The sequence below is a fragment of the Sprattus sprattus genome (genome assembly GCF_963457725.1).
Source record: "Sprattus sprattus genome assembly, chromosome: 6".
NCBI lineage: Eukaryota > Metazoa > Chordata > Actinopteri > Clupeiformes > Clupeidae > Sprattus > Sprattus sprattus.
In genome coordinates this window covers 32,778,044-32,800,318 of record NC_137925.1, presented here as the reverse complement: position 1 = coordinate 32,800,318, position 22,275 = coordinate 32,778,044, and the positions used below count along the sequence as shown (strand labels likewise).

The 22,275-nt window shown below is 40.3% G+C and overlaps 1 protein-coding gene across 2 annotated transcripts in view; it reads left to right on the top strand.

Annotated features, from left to right (window-relative positions):
- The window catches only part of LOC308367221 (matrix-remodeling-associated protein 5), a 39,878-nt gene extending 18,295 nt beyond the window's left edge, over positions 1-21,583 (top strand). The window contains exons 5-8 of one of the 2 annotated variants that reach the window (XM_080841059.1): positions 4,246-7,461; positions 15,130-15,903; positions 15,979-16,021; positions 19,274-21,583. In XM_080841059.1, coding sequence (XP_080697185.1) covers positions 4,246-7,461; positions 15,130-15,903; positions 15,979-16,021; positions 19,274-21,173 — 5,933 coding nt within the window. In that variant the 3' untranslated portion in view covers positions 21,174-21,583. Of the gene's footprint in view, positions 1-4,245; positions 7,462-15,129; positions 16,022-19,273 lie in introns of both variants that reach the window. The other variant, XM_080841058.1, reaches the window with a different exon arrangement.
- The last annotated feature ends 692 nt before the right edge of the window (positions 21,584-22,275 follow it).

Here is a 22,275-nt window from a genome sequence, read left to right as displayed (position 1 = left end):
CATGAAAGGAGATGAAGATTTTCTCAAATTGACTCCAAACTTGGCAGGAAGATTCCTTACAATATATACTAAAACTTAGCGTTTGCACAATTGCAGTAATTTAAACATGATGGCAACCACAGCAGATTACACCTACATTTTGTGTTTTATTTCAGAAATATCGCCGCATAAATTAGCATAAATTATGTATTAATAATTTAAATTGAGAGAATTATTTTTCAAAATCTATTCTAAATTGATTCTACATTCATCACCCTTTAAAATGAATCATAATATATGGTGTTATGTTCAATATTTGCAGAGATATCCAAGATTTACAAAAAATGTCACTAAAAATTGTCAATTTTGGGGCAGTCACCAAAGAGTTAATGGCACTGATGAATAAGGTAAAACAGGCAAATAGTGATTCACTTCGTAACCCTGATACTGTATTGAGGGACCAGTTTTGCAAGAATGTCTGTGATCCTATGTTACGCAGGGAACTTAAGAGACTGGTGGGGAAATGGGGAGTTATCTCTCTAAGATTTCCGGAAAGAAGCCATTAGGTGGGCGGAGGGGGGGCACAGGGATTGCAACCGTAGACATCATATCTCAGGCCGAAGCAGTGAAGCACAGGTAGTATCGCAGTATGCAGCTACTCCATCTTCAGAATTTTCAGAGTTGAAAGACCTGGTCCTTAAGCAACAAGCCCAATTGGACATGCTTGTTAGGCAGCTAGGAACCACCCGTGGCCAATCGCAGGCTCCACCATCTCATAGGGGTAACCATTATAAAAGGACACCTGATGGTCAGCCTATTTCTCTTATATGCATAAACCAGGACACATAGCCTGCTATTGCCAGACATGCGATTAATTGCCTGAAGGCTTGCTAGTATCCCCTACTCTCGTGGTGGCCAAGAAGGGTCTCCTGTATGCACCTGTGGTCAATGGCAGTAACATGGAGGTGTGGCTTCCCCCTGGTAGCACCATTGGCACTGTACCGGTGGTGACGGCGTTAGCTGGGGGAACAACTACCCCCAACTCCATTGAGCCTTCATGGGAAGATTGTCAGGCTTATGTCTCTGCGCAAGAGGTGGTCGAACGCCCCAGTACACCCGAATTCACTAAGCCTGATTTTTCGTAGTTATCTCAGCCCCAAGTTCCCCAGGCCCAGGCTCTTTTCGCTCAATACAGCAGAATCTTCTCCCGAAGCGAAGGAGACTTGGAATGCACATCCTTAATCGCCCATGAAATCCCATTGTCGAACGATGTTCCTGTCCGCCAGCCTTACAGGAGAATTCCACCTTCCCAGTATGAGACTTTGAATGCGCATATTAAACAGCTTCTGTTGAAGTGACAAACCAAAGACTACTTTCTGTACACCGTTTGGCCTGTTCGAGTTTAACAGAATGCCTTTTGGCCTTTGTAATGCCCCAGGCACTTTCCAGCGCTTAATCGAGCGCATGTTTGGGGATTGCATACAAGTCCGTTTTACTATAACTACACAATGTGATTGTTTTTCCAATACGGTTGAGCCACATCTCGAAAGACCTGGGGAAGTTTTTGCCCGACTGAATAAACAGGGAATGTAGTTTTTTCCAACATCAGTATTTTTCAAAGGCCAATTTTAAATACTGAATAAATGCATTCTATGGCACCTTTAAGCTTTATTGCAACAGCCTATTAGGTTCGTCTTGGGTACTATTTAACGCTGATTAGCGTTTTTAGGCTTTTTAAACATTACGTAACACAAGGCTTCTGGTGATTACATGTGCAGATATCCTGACAAAATGAGATATTCCAGAGAAAGAACGCAAGACCAGTAGCCTTCATGGATGTAGAATGCATTAGACATTAATGCAATCCCTCTCTGTATTCTATTGTGGCCCAAAATGTTTTATTTTTTGTGGAAAATGTGCTGGTGTAGCGTAATATTTCTTCTGCCTCATTGTAACTAGATTACAATATGTGAATAGAAATAACAAGACATCTCATTGTGTGCATCACATCATGCTGACTGAGCACTTTAGTCAAGTTGGGCAAATTAGACTTCCTCTTCTCAAACGCTTAATTATTTTAGGGATTTAACCTTTTAAAGAAACATTATCTTCTTTTTATATTTAGGACATCCAAAAATGATGAATTGCATCATTCCATAACACAGGTTTAGGCATAATCTGGCACAATGTAGGCATTATCTGCCACTGTTCCAATAAAAGGAACGGATATTTTTCGCCAGATAGATAAATCAGACATGGGCAGTGATGGTTTGTAATTGGCACATTCAAATGTCCCCCGTCACAGACGAATATGTCACCAAGCCTATATCCATGTCTCTGCATTGAGTTTTGACAACCCGCATGAGCGAAGTAGGTCATTTCCCCCATTCAAATAGGGCCCAAAGTCTCCTAGTCTTATAGTAGGTCCTTTAGGATTTTGAACATACCCAGCAGTGCATCTAGCTTACATTGACAGAATAATAATAAAAACAAAAAACGATGATCCGGTTTATAATTTGCAAACAGCAAAAACATTGCAAAGGTATACATTAGCTGATCAACCTTTAGTGTAGGACTCGTCGTCACTTGCCGTGGTCAAAGGTTAATATTGCGCTTGTCTTGCACTTGTTTGTGGAGGTTAGGTGTCCTAAACCTGGCTTCGAGTCTGGGGAGGAGGGGGTGGTGGAAGACAACTCTCTCCAATATTTAGAATTTGTATTTCAGTACACAGCTTTAAGACGATACAGTTGAAGAGAGACTTATCCATGTGTCAGAAGCATTGTAGACTAACATGTGTGACAGTGAGTGACACACCGTGATAATTGTCCAAATGATGAAATGATTGAACCATACAGATTAGTGATTGGGCCTTGGCAACACTGTTTGCACATATGCAATTCATTCACATCTATGTCACTTGCCATGTGGACCAAATGTGCTGTTCCGTCTCTGCCACTCGCTTAGACACAAAGAGAGGAGTGCTTCTCAGTCACACGGGGCACACACTATGGATAGTAGCTACGGTTTGTCCAAATAGTCGCTTAAGGGGTCTGGAAAGTTGCTAGGTTCACAACAATGCTCAGCAATACAATGTTATTTTAAAAAGACCAGTAATGGAGTCAGTGTGATAAGATCATGGAGCTGTCATGTTAAAAAGTGACCGGGGCGAAAAATAGCCCAGGTGACTTTTGAATGACTCTTGAGTGCTATGACAACGCTAGCATTACGTCACCCGGGCTCTTTTTGGAAGCCACAGCCTGGCGCAGCATTAAATTCCTCATAACACAATTTACTTCAGAGCATCTTGCATTGTACTTCGCTACCTGAGACCAGCTTGCTTGTATTTGACCTGCAATAAACAAACCAAAACAACCATGTGCTTGATGTTTCACTGTGGTAGGAAAGTTGTTGACTCGCTAGTTTGTAATAGTATCAAAGTAAGCACTTTTAATCAGCTAGCATCTCGTTAGCGTTAAGCTATTCATCTGTTGTTTTGCTTAAAGTCGTTAATGTGTTGTGATTTTTAGACATATCTGACGGCACCCACAAGGACATTTGAACAAAACAGGGCATTGTTTGCACAACCTTTTACTATAGAACAACGGGGATTGCTAATCGCTTACGACATGCCATGACATTGCTTACTTACAGGATACCAGCAGGCAGGTGTACCTAAAACGTTTTAGTCGCTTAATATTGTGCCTAAACGGACACTATGTACCCCAGTGTGTCCATTTAGGCACAATATTAAGCGACTAAAAAGTAGCTGATGGCTTTCGAATGACTCTTGAGATTCTCTGACTGATAGCCAAAATCTGCATGGGCTACGTGCTGTCCGGGTTACGTAATGCTATCGTTGGAATAGCAACTGTCACTGAAGAGTCGTTCGACGGTCACTTTTTAACATGACAGAGCCCCTTACTTCTGTCTAATCCATCAAATACAAAACACTTCTCAGCTCTCGTTTTATCTCTGACATTTTGCATTCAGTTAATTTTCACCATGAAAATTCTGCATGCACCTATACTGTACATTTGTACCTATAAGGAAAACATTTGTTAGGTTAGTGGTTAATAAATGTAGTCTTATTGTCACTAATATAAAGAAACCAATGTTTTATAATTAAAATAACATGGAAATACATTAGTTACATTTCTGTGGGAAGCATATTTCCAAAGATTAAATCTGAATTGTGTTGGGTTCTAAAATAATGAAGTAAAGGAAATCATTTAATTAACAGATCATGTCTCCCTTTTGCCTCCACAGGTGTAATTAAGTGCAAAAAGGATTCTGGTTACATTGTAAACTGTGCCACATGTGTCTCACCACAGCTCCTGAACAACAGCCAAGTCTTCCAACTAAGATCTGAACAGCTTGACTGCAAACGTCCCTGCATTGAGTCTCCTCTGAAAACTGGGGAGATAAGCCATTGGGAGGATACTGAGCCAGACCTACCATATATCAAAGATCTTGAGCCTCCACTGGGCCAGCTTACATTTGCACTGTCAGACACTCATGGGAATGTGGCCCATGTTGCCTGTGAAATGAGTCGACCGACAGAGAGCACATCAGTGGTATGGGAGACCCTCAAGAGCTCTGGGGTCATGGTGAATGTGACGTTGATGAGCCTCCTTGAGTGTGAAATTGACAGGGATGAGCTGCACAACATGTGGAGGCTTATTGCATATTACTATGAGAGTCCTGCTTTATTAGACCGTGGTGCGAAACATGAGAACACTTCCCAGGTTAGTTTTCAATACTCCCAAGCAGTTAATGAGGATTCTTCATATTTTACAGACCTTAAAGGACACGTAACGGCTGAGCCCTCATGGCTTTTACAACCAAGAATTACTCTCCAGCTTAACCGACGCAAAACCACATCAAAAAAACTTGTGTTAAACTTTAGCACATTCCTCACAAGTCACAAAGCATCACATGATAAAGATGTATCATCCTGGGCTGTGATACAACGAGGAATGTCAACACAAATCCAGTCAGCCAGTAAGGGATCGAATGTGACTTTTGAGTGTAACATACACAGCTCAGGACAACATCAGGTAGAATGGATGCATCCTGACTTGACACTTCTTGAAAAAACTGATTCAGAGAATATCGCAACTGAGGACAATAAATTACATATTAACAATGTCACTGTCTCGGATTCTGGCCTTTATCACTGCATAGTAAAGACTGAAATGGATGTGGATACAGTGTTCTTCCGGCTCGCTGTCAGAGAACAACAGCTAAGTCCAAGTGCTCTCAATGGCAAGAAGATTTCTTTGGAGAGTGGGAGTGTGCTTTCGCTTGACTGTTCAGTGTCATCACCTCATCCTAGTGAAATCAGCTGGTATCTTCCCAATTCTAAAATTCTTGCAACCTCCCAGTCAAAGGGAAGAGTATCTATGCTTCAGAACAATACCCTGGTTATAACTGATGTGAGCCATAATGATGCAGGAATATATATCTGCTTGGCAATTAATCTCTATGGAGTAGATATGCTTTCACATCTTCTTGTTGTCACAAATGGAAACATGGAAGAGAAAGAAAAAGTCAGCATAAATGAAAGTGAATTTCATCTGGCTGAAATTGAGATTGAAAATGAGGGGTCAGGTTATGAGGAGATAGAGTATCAACTTCCAAAACAACCACAACAAACATTTCATGGGAATGAAAGAGGGTCTGAAGGGTTTTACAGAGGTGGTAAGGGAGGCAGAGGGAAGCACAGCTTCAGAAAGGGGGGCACATCTATAGAAGTGATTGCCTCCATGTATAAGGAAAAAGACAATGTTGAAGGTCAATCACTGCCACCATATACCCAGATAACAACAATGGCATCACAAAGAAATGTCACACATACCATAAGTACCACCACTATAGTAGCTAAAATAATTGCAGTAATGAGAACAGATAATGTAGATGAAATGAATAGCACAGGTCTTGAAAAACATGTGTCAAAACTAAATCAGTCTGATAAACCAATTTCAAGAGAACATATGAAAACTATAAACCATCACAGTAGATATTCAGATTCTCCTGGAGGAAACAATGACACATTGACCCGACAGTCCAAATCTGAACGCCCAAGGTCTGAAATCAATTTGAGATTAAATATGAACTCAAATTTAACACAGACATGGAGACGGAGAAGACCACCACTGCGAAGACCTTACCCTAACAGATATTCTCCTGATTCTAACAAGGATAAAACAACCAAAACTTCCATAAATATAACACGGAGTAAAACCAAAATCAGGGATCACACAAATTTAGCGCGTAGAGATATGAATAGAAATGGAAAGCATCGGTCTAGAAATAGAGAGGTTTATTATCCAGCTACTACAAAGCAATCTTATAATGAGCTCACTAACGCTGGAGAGCACACTACAAATACAGTTATTAATTATACCCCTAAATATTTGACATTTTCATATGACAGCACAACACTAGTATCAAAAAAGGAATCTAATGTGTATCCAAACAGGAAAAATGTAAAGGATACAAAGAATGAAAATATAAACAGTAAGAATATAAACACCAAAATAAATGACAGCAAACGAAAGCCACTGATTATCACATCAACAACTTTCTCTCCCAGAAAACATGAGACTACCATTAACATACCTTTATCTCCTACAGCTGTAAATTCTGTAGGCATCACAGCACCACCAATTGTTACAAAAGCTATCCTAGTTCAAAAGGTACAAAAATTAAAACACCATGAAACAAACTCAAAACACCATGACTTAACAAGGCATATAACATCAACACCTGACACTATTCCTACCCAACCCTGGATTCAGAGACACAATTTCTGGGAAAGAAATCCATTAGCACCAACACAGAGACCCCATGCTTTTGCCCCTACTAGTGGTCACCCTTGGCACTTTCCCAATCATGCATCTACGAACTTTAAACAATGGAACTCCTTTGTGACCAGTCAACCAGAGATCACAAGCTGGCCTCTGAGACTCACGACTTCCATCCATCACACTATAAATGGCCGGACCATCGCCCCTCACCCAACTCTTCATCCATCTTCATCCAGTGCCAAGGATTTCTTGCGGCTCTCCAGGCTTCGCAACCGATACAGACAGTCTCGGGTAAACTTCCTTTCCTTAAAGTTTGGGAGGCTTGTTACCCCAAAGCCACGGATTATCAAACCCACTCCAAGACCTGAGCAAGCCTCTAAAATGTCCAGTAGCTTCAAGCCTATAACACCTCCCCCTACCTTAACAGCCACTATCAACCCATACTCCACAGCTAGTATGATGTATGGCAGCCAGTGGTACGACAGATACGCAAGATTACCAAAATTGAGCACAGCAGTATCCTTTCCAGACCTGATGGGTAGTGGATTTAAGCCACAAATTTCCTCTCTGAATACAGTTGTCGTTTCTGCTCCACCCGAAACAGATGTGTATCTTCCCTGTCAGGCCATTGGTCGTCCCCAACCTACGATTTCATGGAAGAAGGTGTCCTCAGGTGAGCATGAGGAGCAACTTATTATTATACTTAAAACAATATGGGCTCTTTGAGGGCGCAAAAAGTCCAACTCAATGCTCAAGGAGAAGACTATATTTTTGACAGGGCAACATTTTTCTACTAGGTCCAAGAGTTTAACATTCCCTGTAATCTTTAGCTACATCTTGGTTCGAGCACCTCTGAGCAAAATCTGCATTTTGTTGATTTTTGAAGTGAAAAAAGTAAATACAACCCCTGCAGCAAAGGAACACGTAAAAATTACACTTTCTTTAGTTGTTTCTGCACTGTTGAAAAATAAAAAAAAAATGAAATAACAGTAATTATGGCATGTGCAAAGTCTGGGAAAACTTCCACTTCAAAGCAGTAGAAAGTTATCAAGAAATATATCAAAGCATTCCAGTTTGCCATTTACAATAACTTAAGAAATGGCTGTTTTTTTTTATAATCAAAGTGTTTATTGTTTTTTCCATTTGAGAAACACACAACATACACCTCACATTGAACATCACACATTCTACACTATACACACACTACACAACAGTCAGGGCAATAAACAGAGAGTTACAGAAATACACAATTGAAATAAGTAAAAAAAATTAAATAGAGAAGAAAAAAAGAAAAAAATAAACGAAGGGGGGGGGGGTTGTGCTAGTTAAGATTGATTAATACTTGAAAATAGTTAATTATGGGGCACTATTCAGTTGAAAATTAATAAAATGTAGGAAATGAGACCAGACCTGGTAGAATTTACCCCTACCATCATTCAGTCTTGCAATAAGATCTTCAAAAGAGGCTGTGTCTGTCATTAGCTTCAGCCATTCTGTAAAACTAGGCCTTATTTGGCTCTTCCAGTGTCTAAGGACAATTCTGACTGCAGCGATAAACCCAGCTAGTGCCAGGGCAGCCTCTGCCTTAGACACTTCTGGTGGTACAAGGGACCTATCTCCAAGCAGACACAGTTGTGGAGACTCTGGTAATGCTGTACTTAACCACTCTCCAATAGTTTTAATGATTTGTCTCCAAAATGGAAAAACTAGAGGGCAATCCCACAAAAGATGGAGGTATGAACCTGTAGCTTTCCTACATTTCCAACATACATTGTCTTTCATTAATCCCATTCTATGATATCTGTGGATAACCTTATAGTGTGTAAATTTACTTATTGCATCCCTCACAGGCCATCCTGCATTGAATACCACCTTTTCCCATGCCTTACCCTCAATGTTTGAGTTTAAGTCCCTCTCCCAGATTTGCCTTAAGGGATCACAGTGACCATACATACTATCTGCCATGATTTTATAAAAAGCAGAGGCAGTACGAAAAATCTCTGGCTCCCTAAAGTAACAGAGTAGCTTATTTGTGTCTTCATCAAGAGAGACCTTCACACTTGTTACGCAGCTCCTCAGTTGTAAATACCTCCAGAAATCTGCTTTATCCTTTAAATTGAATTTTAGTTTGAGTTCCTCAAATGACTGGAACAAGCCGTCAGCTTACAAGTCGCTTAACCTCTTAATGTTTTGGTTCAGCCAGGTGGCCCATACAAAAGGTTTCTTCCCTACTTGAATTGAGGGATTATTCCAAATGGATGAATACTTTTGCTTATAATGGGATATATGCAGTTGCTTATGTACTTTTGCCCATGTCTCCCTGGAGTACTGCAGTATTGGGTTTGGATGCCTATTCTTCTTAAGACCTTGTGACATAGACTCAATTGGTTCAAATGGAGACACCAGCTCCCTCTCTATATCCAACCAGCCCAGACTTGAATGCTCACCACACCAGTGTTTAGCCAATTTAGACACCTCAAAAGCTGTTCTGTATAATTCAACATTGGGCAAAGCCAACCCTCCCTTGCTTCTAGTAGTATACAACTTTTCAAGCTTCATACGGGGCTTCTTGCCATTCCACAGAAATTCTCTAATTATTTGATTGTACTGTTTAAAGAAAGAGTCTGGAACAGTTAGTGGCACCAACATTGATATGTAATTCACCTGGGAAGCAACCATCATCTTAATGGTGTTTATTTTTCCCCATAAGCTAAGGTTGATCAGTTTCCACTTATCCAGGTTATCCTTTATGCGCGGAAGCAATGGGTAAAAATTAGCCTGTACCATGTCATTAATAGTTGGAGTAAGCCGAATCCCAAGATATTGCATACCCGAGTCTATCCACTTGAACTGAAGTGCATTATTAATTGTTGGAAGACAGGTTCTAGATACTTAATTACTTCAGACTTATGCCAATTGATCTTGTAGCCTGATATTTCAGAGAAGGTTTCCATAATTTTCAAAAGCCTGGGAGCTGAGGAGACAGGATCTACAGACAGCCAAAGGATGTCATCAGCATAAAGGAACAGCTTATGCTCCCTTCCTCCTGCTTTAATTCCTTGTATCTGATCTGATTGCCATTGCAAGTGGCTCAAGAAATAAAATAAATAATAGTGGAGAGAGGGGGTCTCCTTGTTTTGCACCCCTAGATATGTTGAAAAAAGATGAAACCACTCCGTTAGTCAGCACTAATGCCTTTGGTTCTGCATAAATCAACTGAATCCATTTAATGAATCCCAGTCCAAATCCAAAGTTCTCTAGAACATGAATCAGAAACCGCCACTCCACCCTGTCAAAGGCCTTCTCTGCGTCTAAAGAGAAGGCAGCGACGGGTTCGTCAGCCTCTCTATTTTGCCACATAAGGTGGAGTAGACGTCTCAAATTGTCAGAGGATGACCTGCCCTTCACAAAACCCACCTGATCTGCATGTATAATACAAGGAACAATCTTTTCAAGTCGTATAGCCAGAACTTTAGTGAGAATTTTATAGTCTACATTAGCCAGACTAATGGGTCGGTAGCTAGCTGGATCTAGAGAATCCCTACCCTTCTTAAGGATGATAGAAATTACTGATTCATTTAAAGTGTTAGGCAGCTGTCCAATTGATAATGACTCTGAGTATACTTTTGTCAATATAGGTGCTAAGATATCAATGTAAAGCTTGTAATACTCAGCAGGGAACCCATCATTTCCAGCGGCCTTACCTGACTGCATGGCTTTCCTAACCTCTTCCTCTCTAATTGGAGCTTCCAAAAGCTGCACTTGTTCTGGTGAAAGACTAGGGAACTGTATCTGATGTGTAAAGATTTTTATAAAAATCAATAAACACCTGGTTAATTTCTTTAGCTGAGGTAACTATATGTCCATTGCTTCCTTTAATTCCTGGAATGGCACTAGCAGTGTCTTGCTTTTTCAATTGTCTAGCCAACAGTTTACCAGCCTTCTCTCCGCTTTCGTAGAAGCTGGCCTTAAGCCTGAACATGGCCTACTCAGCCTTCTTGCAGTATATATAATTTAGGCTGTACTTCAGCTCACACACCTGTTTAAGCAAGTCTTCACTATAGTTTTCTGACAGTTCTCTCTCTTTTTGTTTTATCTTACCTTCCAGCCTACTGATCGTCTCCCTATCTTGTCTCTTTCTTTTTGATGCTTCAGCAATAATTACGCGTCTTATGCATGCCTTTGAAGCCTCCCATACTGTGCCTATTTTTGAAGTAGAACCAATGTTAATCTGAAAGAAGTTTGTAAGTTCTTCTGAAAGTGTCTGTTTAAACAAAGTGTTTTGTAAAAGAGACACATTGAGTCTCCACCTGTTACTATTGACTTTTTCAACACAAATAGATATACACAGCTCCACTGTTGCATGGTCAGTTAGTGCTATGACACCTATTGTGCTATCAATTACTGACTCAATAAGGTCTTTAGAAATTACAAAATAATCAATTCTACTGTGTGACTTATGATTATGTGAATAAAAGGTGTAGTCCCTTTTAATAGGATTCATCAATCTCAAGATGTCAACCAAACCAATATCCTCCTGGAGTTGACCCAATGCTACTCGACCCTTAGATGGTGCATGGTAGTACTTAGATCTATCTAATACAGGGTCTAGGGTCTGATTAAAGTCCATCTTCAAATGTCGCAAGAAGTCTATTGATTTCGTGGAAAAATTCAGGATCATCCTCATTAGGTGCGTAGATATTACATATGTTAATTTTCTTTCCATTAATTATAGTTTCAATACAGACAACCCTACCTTCTTCATCTGTATGCTCCTTTAGTAAAACAAACTTCAGTTTCTTATGCACTAGTATTGCGACACCTCTTTTCTTAGTGTCAAATGAGCTATGAAATACATGGCCCACCCAGCCCTTTCTGAGCCTCATTGCCTCTGAATTTCTCATATGAGTCTCCTGTAAAAGCACCACATCCGCCTGCCTTGATTTAAGATAAAGCAGACACTTTTTCAATTTAGTAGGATTCTGGGTCCCATTTACATTCCAAGAAATGACTCTTATATGACTGTTATAATTAAACTGTGCATTCATCGACATCATGCTCCATCATGGCATACTACCACCACCCACCAGTAAGGACAAAAAGGGGAGGGGGAAAAAAACAGAAAATGATAATAAATATTTAAAAATAACATAAAATGCCCATACACTAACAAATACAAACACCTGCACAATCAAACATGAACGAACCCTTGAACCTAAGGTTAATAACACAAACACCCCATCTCTGCCCACAATCCCCCACAAAACCTGTCCCTCAAGCTTCATGGGGGAAACCCCTCCCTTGATCTGGTCCATGAGGCGCTTATCCAATGGTCACCTTTCAATCCCCCTAATCCCAATACTATTTAAGCCCTATATTAACAGAAGTGATCCATACATGTGAAGCATAACCAGATAGGTTGTTGAATTACTACAAATGATAATAGCACTAAATCTTTCAAATATTTTCAAAGTGGATTGTTTAAGGTAGAAGAAAGTAAAACTGAAAAAAATTAAATAAAAATCTGTTGGTTCCCAAACCAATATTTTCACCACGACGAACATCTAGCACTGACGCAGTAGCCTATATAGCCCTAATAGGCACGTAAAGCAAAACCAGGTAGCTTGTTGTATTACTACAAGTGATAATAGCACTAAATCTTTAAAATATTTTGAAAGTGGCTTGTTTTGAGTAGAAGAAAGTAAAACTGAAAACAATAAGGTGTTGGTTCCCAAGCCAATATTTTCACCACAACAAACCTCTAGCACTGATGTAATATATAGCCCAAATAGGCTACAAAGACACCTGTCATAAAGACTTAGCTAGGTTTGCATTGATTAAAGGAGCCTACCCACAGTCACTTAGAGCCTTCCGTCTCCTTGTTCAGGAATTGTAGTGCTTTCTTGTGGTCTTCAAAAGTAATTTTCTTCCCCTTCCAAGTGAAGAAAAGTTTTGCAGGGTAGGCGAGCGTAAAACGAATGTCCATCTCGTGAAGTTTCTTCCGAACGTCCGTAAATGTCCTCCTCTTCTCAGCTACAGCTTTCGTTGCGTCAGGAAAGAATGAAATCTTAGACCCTTTCCATTCCAGCGCTGTCTTGATTTTGTATTTCCCTTTAGCAGCGGCCATCACTCGATCCCTCTCCAATTAAGAATGGAATCTCATAACGACCGGCCGCGGAGGGGAATCCTCACCTCTGGAAGGTGACCCTGGTCGATATACCCGCTGTAGCTCATTGTCATCTAGCTTCACTGCAAAACTTCACCTATCAGCTGACAAGCTAGCTCCCTCAAATTTTCGCCTTCTCTTTCCTTTAATCCAACCAGCCGCAAATTCAATTGTCTTTCCCTATTTTCTGCATTTTGCATGGCTCTGTCCAACTCCTCACAATGCTTTGCTCCTTTCTGCAATTCAGTGGCCAGCCTGGTGTTTTCAGTTTCCAAATCCATAATTCGACCGTCTGCCTCCTCCAGTCTTTCAAATATGTTTGTAACGTCCACGCTAGTTTTAGTTTGCATTCTCTTAATTTGGGAAACATCCTCTTGTAGCTCTTTAAGTATCCCACTAACCTGAGCCATCTCATGCATTGTTTTCTCCAGTGTTGCCTGAAGTCCGGCTAGGGCATCTATTGTAGGGCTGGGGACATCGGCTGAGTTGGATCCTGCCTTGGTTGTAGTTCCACTAGCCATGCTAGCGTAGTTTACTCTTTGCTTAGCTGTTCTGTTTTTCGACGTAAATGACATGAGGGGAGGAAAAACTCGGAATAGTCACGCCTAATCACGCGTATTTGGTAATTGCTATACTTTACAAATAGTTTAAACATAAATTCTGGGCTTTAACTTTCGAATTGGCATGAAAATTAGGGGATTTTGATGGAGGAAAGTTCTAGGCAGCCATCACCCTCGGCGGTCCCACGTGACTCAAGAAATGGCTGTTAAGGGTAACTGATCTTATCACGATGAGATCTTGTGGAGAACATTTTCAGGTAAAACTGCATGTCTGCTGGGTCAAGCAAACCCAAACCAAACCCTTCATATAACAATATCAACAGGAAGATTTATCTGCCACTTGCACATATCTAGGGTCTACCTAGAAACAGAAAGAAACTTCTGTTATCACAAATGTTAATGTCTGATGTATGCAGAGAAATATATAAGCCAGAGTAATTTTGGATATAAGGATTTTGAAGCTGCTGCTGTTGACAATTGTTGCAAAATGTCACTTTCAGGATGTGGATGGAAACTGTTTTATAATTTTATAACAGCCAGTGGTACAGGAAACATGAAATGGATGGATTCCACTTAATATGAGCAAATTCACAAAGCAAAAGTCATGCAGTCAGTGAAGAACCTGAAGCCTGCATGATCATTGGTCTCTACAACAGGACAAAGGATGCCTCAACATGCACCATGAACTACTTCAATAAATGCAAACAGTAGCTTTTAGAATATACAGCAGTCTCCAAAGCATGATAAAACAAGAGCAATCCGAGATTTCTGACCTCCAGCTAGGAGGTACACAAATCCGGATCCACCTGAAATTTTAATGGGGATGTCCCAGGACCAAGATTCACCTCTTGTAAACATTTCAGAAAGATCCGCCCAGTAGTTTCTGAGAAATCTTGTCCACAGACAGACAAACAGACGGACAAATAAATTAACGGACCCGATCGCATAACCTCCTTGCTGGAGGTACAAATCTGTAGGGAAATATATAACATGATGTGCCTGCAAGCCACCCTAAATGTATCCCAGAACTTAAAGTGATCTGCAAAGAAGAGGGTGGAAATTCATAAATCAATAATGGAGAGACATTTAAGTCATTTGTGAGCTGTGATATCTGCCTAAGGAGCATTAGCCTACTAAGTGCTGACTTATGGTTCCCTACGTTTTGCATATGCCACAATTACACCTTTTTTAAGTTCATGATTTATGAAGTAACACGGAATGAAACTATGAAGTAAGCTTCATTGTTTAACATTAGCAACATTTGTTTGCCGCAGAGGTTCTATTTCCTGCTTTTCATTTCAAAAGTCAACTTAATCTGTCTTTTTCACAGGGTGCCCAAACATTTGCATTCAACTGTAGTTTTTGGTTCTCTTTAGTATTGTTCCTTCAGCATCCAATGTTCAGCACATTCAAAAATGTTGTTTGCAGTAGGCCCACACCATGGGTTAACCCTCCTATTATATGGGTGACCCAAAACTATTTTCAAACGTTGAAAAGTGATAGAAATCAGTGATTAAACTTAATGACTGTACATCTAACATCCTGCCCCCTAACACCCCCCACCCCCCCTACCTAACTCTAACTTATCTTGAGTATATTGTTTGTTTCTTTGCAGGTGCTACAATTCAAGCAGGTATAAAACATGAGGAAACTTTGAGGTTTGAAGTTCTTCCAAATGGTACCTTTGTTGTCAAAAATCTTCAGCCAGAAGACAAAGGACAATACCTCTGTTTAGCACACAATAGATTTGGTTCAGCCCACCATGTGGTCACTCTATTTGTCATGACTCAGAGGCCAATAATTGTAAATCCACCCTCAAAAGATTTGTCTGTGTATCTTGGCAAGTCAATAAACCTGCACTGTGTTGCACTGGGAAAGCCCAAAGTGCAGATTTCCTGGATTCTCCCTGACAGAACCTCATTGCAAGGGGTGGAAACAAATGCAATGGCCTCACTCTTAGCTAATGGCACCCTGAACATTCCATCAGTACATTCTTCAAGTGAAGGGTTCTATCAATGCATTGCCAGCAATGAAGCTGGGGAAGATACAATGACTTATAAGCTCAATGTTGTAGCTTCACTGCCAACCATCAATGAGGATGCAATCGAAAGCCTGGCAATATCCATTGGAACAAGCATCCATTTGCACTGTACAGCTAAGGGGGAACCCCATCCAGTCACCAAATGGAGTCTTCCTGATGGCACATGCTTGGAACCCACCAAACCTCTTAAGGGACGCCCCTTTGTCTTTCCTAATGGAACACTCTACATCAAAAATGTTTCTGTGACCGATGGTGGTAGATATGAGTGCACAGCTACCAATACAGCGGGCTCTGTCAAGAGATTGTTTCTGCTTGATACCAGACTGGACTCCTACCTTCCCAAACAGCGTGAGCAACAGCAACATAATGTGTCTGCCATGTATGGCTCAACAATATACTTACACTGTTCTTATCATCGCACAGTTTGGAGATTGCCATCCAAGAAACTTCTTGCACATCACTACAGGTACTTCATCATTGAAACAATATTATAATTCTAAATGTATTTATTTAAGAATGAAGGAGTTCCAGAATGTCTAGATATCTCAGATATTCATACAACTGGCATATCCGTCTATCTCTCTGTAAATAAAAATATGTACAGTATGTATTTATTTAGCACAGTTGTGTGTGTATTTATATGTGCACACACAACTGTAACCCCTCTCTTGCTCTCTGTCTCTTGCTCTCTGTCTCTCTATAGAGAGAGAGAGAGAGAGAGAGAAAGAAAGTGATATATACAGTATATATATATATATACACACAACCGTATGTATACACAGGCTCGGACTGGCAATCTAGCAAAATCTTAATTGGGCTGCAAGGCCAACAACTATGTTGGGAAAAAAGATTTGACTTCCAAGTGCAGCCCACTTGATGTTGGAACAGCCATCTGACTGGGGGTTACAAGTAAGCTACCTTTCCTGTAAATATCCCAAGTAGGCTACCTATACTGTACATATCCCAAGTAAGCAACCTAAACTGTAAGATCCCAAGTAGGTTACCTATAGTGTAAATATCCCAAGTAAGCTGCCTGTAGTGTAAAGATCCTAAGTAGGCTCCCTATACTGTAAATATCCCAAGTAGGCTACCTATACTGTAAATATCCCAAGTAGGCTACCTATACTGTAAATATTCCAAGAAGGTACAGGAAGTGCAAAACTAATAAATGTATTAAAAAATAACTTTATTGCTGCCAGTGCCAGGCAAAATATTAGCATTGGCTGCAGTGATAACATTAACAGTTCACTAGCACCAAATGACTAGGAGGAGAAAAAAGACTGGTCATACCTTCCATGAATAATTTTGCAATTTTGCAACTCGTACAACCATACAACAGTTCTTATCTATCGCTTAGCCTATGTTATTAATCGCTTGATATTGCAGCGAATATCTTGGGGAAATTGTTTGTTCCCGGTCCGACCCTGTATGTATGTGTATATATACTGTATGTACAGCCGCGGAAAAAATGAAGAGACCACTTCAAAATTATCAGTTTCTCTGGTTTTACTATTTATTGGTATGTGTTAAAGTAAAATGTACATTTTAGTTTTATTCTATAACCTACTGGCAACATTCCTACCAAATTTCAAATAAAAATATTATCATTTAGATCATTTATTTGCAGAAAAATGACAATTGGTCAAAATAGCAAAAAAGATGCAGTGTCTTCAGATCTCGAATAATGCAAAGAAAACAAGCTCATATTCATTTTTAAACTACACAATACTAATGCTTTAACTTAGGAAGAGTTCAGAAATCAATATTTGGTGGAATAACCTTGATTTAAAATCACAACTTTCATGTGTCTTGGCATGCTCTCCACCAGTCTTTCACATTGCCGTTGGGTGACTTTATGCTACTCCTGGCGCAAGAATTCAAGCAGCTCGGCTTCTTTTCATGGCTTGTGACCATCCATCTTCCTCTTGATCACATTTCAGAGTTTTTTTTATGGGATTCAGGTCTCGAAATTGGGCTGGCCATGACAGGGTCCTGATCTGGTGATACTCCATCCACACCTTTACTGGCCTGGCTGTGTGGCATGGAGCATTGCCCTGCTGGAAAAAAAACACTTCTCAGAGTTAGGGAACATTGTCAGAGCAAAAGGAATTAAGTTCTTCTTCCGGGACAACGTTGTACTTTGCCTGGCTGAGGTTTGTAAAAGACCATAAGGATTGAACCAAAGCCGACTGGAGGGTCTCCTAGTTCGTCTTCTCGGATGAGTCCAATTTCACAGTAGGTGCAAGACTCTGTGGCTTGTAGGCCTCTCCAGGTCTCCGTCTAACCATCAGACGACCATGTGTTGGGCAAAGCTGAAAATTGGACTCATCAGAGAAGACGAACTTAGAAGACCCTCCAGTCCGCTTTGGTTCAATCCTTATGGTCTTTTACAAACCTCAGCCAGGCAAAGTAGAACGTTCTCCCGGAAGAAAAACTTGCTTCCTTTTGCTCTGACAATGTTCCCCAACTCTGAGAAGTGTTTTTTTCCAGCAGGGCAATGCTCCATGCCACACAGCCAGGCCAGTAAAGGTGTGGATGGAGTACCACCAGATCAGGACACTGTCATGGCCAGCCCAATTTCGAGACCTGAATCCCATAAAAAACCTCTGAAATGTGATCAAGAGGAAGATGGATGGTCACAAGCTATGAAAAGAAGCCGAGCTGCTTGAATTCTCGCACCAGGAGTAGCATAAAGTCACCCAACGGCAATGTGAAAGACTGGTGGAGAGCATGCCAAGACACATAAAAGTTGTGATTTTAAATCAAGGTTATTCCACCAAATATTGATTTCTGAACTCTTCCTAAGTTAAAGCATTAGTATTGTGTAGTTTAAAAATGAATATGAGCTTGTTTTCTTTGCATTATTCGAGATCTGAAGACACTGCATCTTTTTTGCTATTTTGACCAAATTGTCATTTTTCTGCAAATAAATGATCTAAATGACAATATTTTTATTTGAAATTTGGTAGGAATGTTGCCAGTAGGTTATAGAATAAAACAAAAATGTACATTATACTTTAACACATACCAATAAATAGTAAAACCAGAGAACCTGATAATTTTGAAGTGGTCTCTTAATTTTTTCCGTGGCTGTATATGTGTGTGTGTGTGTGTGTGTATATATTGTGTGTGTGTGTTATGTTGTATTCACATATACGTGTTGGAGGCTTCTTTGAGAGGCAACTTTGAGTGGGGTGACGTCAGGTGATGCCGAACTGAATTGTGGTTCCGTTGCTTAATTTGCTTGAGTTAGAAAGTTGAGAAAAGTTTTTTAATGGGCAACGCAGCAGACGCCAGCCAATCTAACTACGTTTATGCAAATATCCAAAGAGAGCAAGACTGAAAAACTCAACTCTGCAGATTGTCATATTTGTACATAAATGTAATTTGATTGCCTCTTTTTTTCTTAGAGTTTTTAAAAGTAACTGAGAAATAGACACTGTACCATGTAAAAACCCCAGTATAGTTACCAAAAATATGTCTGAAGTGATTTGCGCGGGCGTCAGCGCCAACTATCTAACATTATCACGTTAGATAGGTAACTACACAGTCAGCAATTCATAATGGCGTGATTGGTTGTTGACCCCAATCTCACTATAATTGTATGCATTATAACAGCCCGCCAAAAATTAATGCAACACGTGTATGTGAATGAACTGTTACAGTGTTACAATCACTTTAAAATGGCTACTTATTTGAAAACTATTTTTTTTTCTAGCCCTGAAAGCTTTGTCACTGCTTTTCCTAATGGAACCCTGCGAATCCAGCAACTGACTGAAAAGCTTGCAGGAAAATATGTTTGTATGTCTCAGCAGTCAAATGGGGAGGATGTACAGAACTTTCAAGTAGTCATCTTCAAGAAGCCTCCCAAGATTGAAAACACAGGAGTCCCACAGCTAAGTGTGTCCTTGGGTGAAAAACTCCAGGTGGACTGTGTAAGTTCTGGTTTCCCAAACCCTGAAGTTTCCTGGAGTCTTCCAGATGGCACAGTTATCAACTCTGCCCTTCAGTCAAATGCCAACAGAAGCCATTTTGACCATTATGTTGTCTTCAGCAACGGAACATTGTTGCTGAAGCAGATCAACAAAAAGGATGAGGGGGACTATATATGTTATGTCAAGAATGCAATAGGGGAAGATGGAATGAAAGTCAATGTCAGAGTGGTCACAGAATCTCCCAGGATTGTCTCCAAGGACCTAGTTTCATTTTGGGCTCAACTTGGGAAGCCAGCCTATTTAAAATGTAAATCTCATGGAAATCTTCTAAGTCCACTCATATGGCTTTCTCCTAGCAATAATGTAATTCCGTCCACTTCAATCCATCACCAAATTTTGAAGGATGGAACATTGATCATCAAAAAAGTTGCTATAAGTGATGAAGGGAGGTATACTTGTTTGGCACATTATTCTGCCATTAACAGCATAGAGCTCCAAGTGGAACATAAAAAGCCGGGCATTAATGGACACGGGGGTGAAAGTAGCACAAATGTTTTAGCAGTGTCTTATCAAACTATTCTAATGGATTGTAAAAGTGAAGGCAATCCAGAGGCACACATTACCTGGACAACATCATCTGGCTTGTCCTTGACAATGCCATATGTGGGTGGCAGGTTCCAAGTACATAAAAATGGCAGCTTGGAGCTGAGAGGAGTGAGAAAGTCTGATGAAGGTCAGTTTAAGTGTGTTGCAACAAATGACTTGGGAGAAGCAAGTCTCACAGTCACTTTAAAAGTAGAAACACTTGCTGAAAAGCCCAGCTTCCCCAATCCGAACATAGAAATGTATCCTATAAAATCAGATGGAAGTGATATAACTTTAGAATGCATTGCAACTGGTAAGCCAAGACCAGTATTTGTATGGATTCTGCCAAACAACACTCAGCTGATTCCAGGCACCAGACTACACAGGTTCACACATCTCACAGGGAGTGGAATTCTACACATTGTCAACCCAGTGACGACAGATAAAGGCATTTATCGTTGCCAGGCAAAAAATGTGGGAGGGCGAGCTGAGAAACGATATGAACTACAAACAGGAAAAAAGCCTTATATTAGAGGAAGTGGCGGTTCCTTAAAGGTCACTTTTGGGCAGACACTGAACATGCCATGTGCTGTTGAAGGCTGGCCAGAGGCCACAGTGTCTTGGACCCTTCCAAATGGTCTGATTCTGACCAAGCCCCAGGTCACTGGTAGAGTCATATTTCTGGCAAACAACACACTGCAGGTTAAAGACACAACCAAATTTGACAGAGGAAGTTACATATGCAAAGCTACTAATACGTATGGATCATCTTTTTTGTCCTACCCAGTCACAATCATGGTATACCCTCCACAAATTACAACTGCACCCCCTTCAATGTTAAGAGTTTACAGGGGAACATCTGTGTCACTGGACTGTATTGCCGTTGGTATTCCCAAGCCTGACATCTCTTGGACCTTGCCCGGACGCACAACACTTGTGCCCAGCAGTCGCTTCATAGCACAAGGTGGAATTCATCTGACAGGGGAGGGAAGTATAGTCATACCAGACCCTGGCCTGATGGACTCGGGAATTTATAAATGTAATGCAAAAAATGTGCTGGGGACAGATTTTAAAGCAACATACCTTCAAGTGGTCTGAGCCAGCATATAGGTGGAGGTGTAATCACATTGCTTGTAAATACAGTCGACAGGACAGTTTTAAATATTGTTGTATTGATTATTACTGCAACAAGTAGGCACTAAAATAAAGGACACCAGTATTAATGTTCATGAATTGACTGATGTTCATTCTTTGTGAGTTAGTAACCTTTGTTGTTTGTCAGTTTGGTTCAGACATTTGGAGATGGTGAACGTATAGTTGGATAAGTTAAGAGGGCCTGACAGTCCCTACACCTACATTAGATGACCTTGTTACATGCTACATATGCCCTCGCGGTCTGCTGATGTTTGGTAACCTCATCTATAGTGTTATCAATATTACATACCATGCAATACAAGATTCTGTGGAAAAATGTATAATGTATAATGTGGAATGTTTCCAACTGGTAGTATGGCATTATTAAAAAAAGTTCACATAATGAAGTAGATTTCCCATTGTTTCATTTCACAATAATACAATTAATAAGGACCATAGCCAGAAGTTGGTATAAGCATGAAGGGCCTTTGACGAGTTTGTTTTCCCTAGCATTATTATGACATTTAAATGGCTGGATATTTGATGTGCGTCTAATTTCATTAGGGACAAGGAACCAAAGGAAAGGGGAGATTTTGTTTTAACCTATGCAGTTCCTGAGATATGGAAGAAAAGGTAATCGTGCTTATTGCAGTGCCCCCTTGGTATATAGGTTCTATGAGCAAATTATGAATGAGCTTGAGAAGTTTCATGAAGATTGTCATTTACACTGGCAAATATCTGATTGACCTTTTGCGGCCATTTTGATGAGTGAGCCAATTTGCACTTCAGGAAATAAGTCTACCAAATTTAAGATTTGTATCTCAAGTGGTTCTTGAGATATTTAAGCGCCCCCTATCAATTCAATTTGACGAAATGTGGTATGCACCCAAAGAACATTGTAGTGATTGTGTGTGTACCAAGCATCAGGCCACAGAGAGGTGCTCAGAGAGTGTTTGCAACGATGGAGAGTGTTCTGCTTGTCTGTGTAAAAGGCCGCCCATAAATCAGGCTTTTACGAAAATTTGAGCCAATGGGACCAAGTAAAAGCACAACAGATTTCACATTT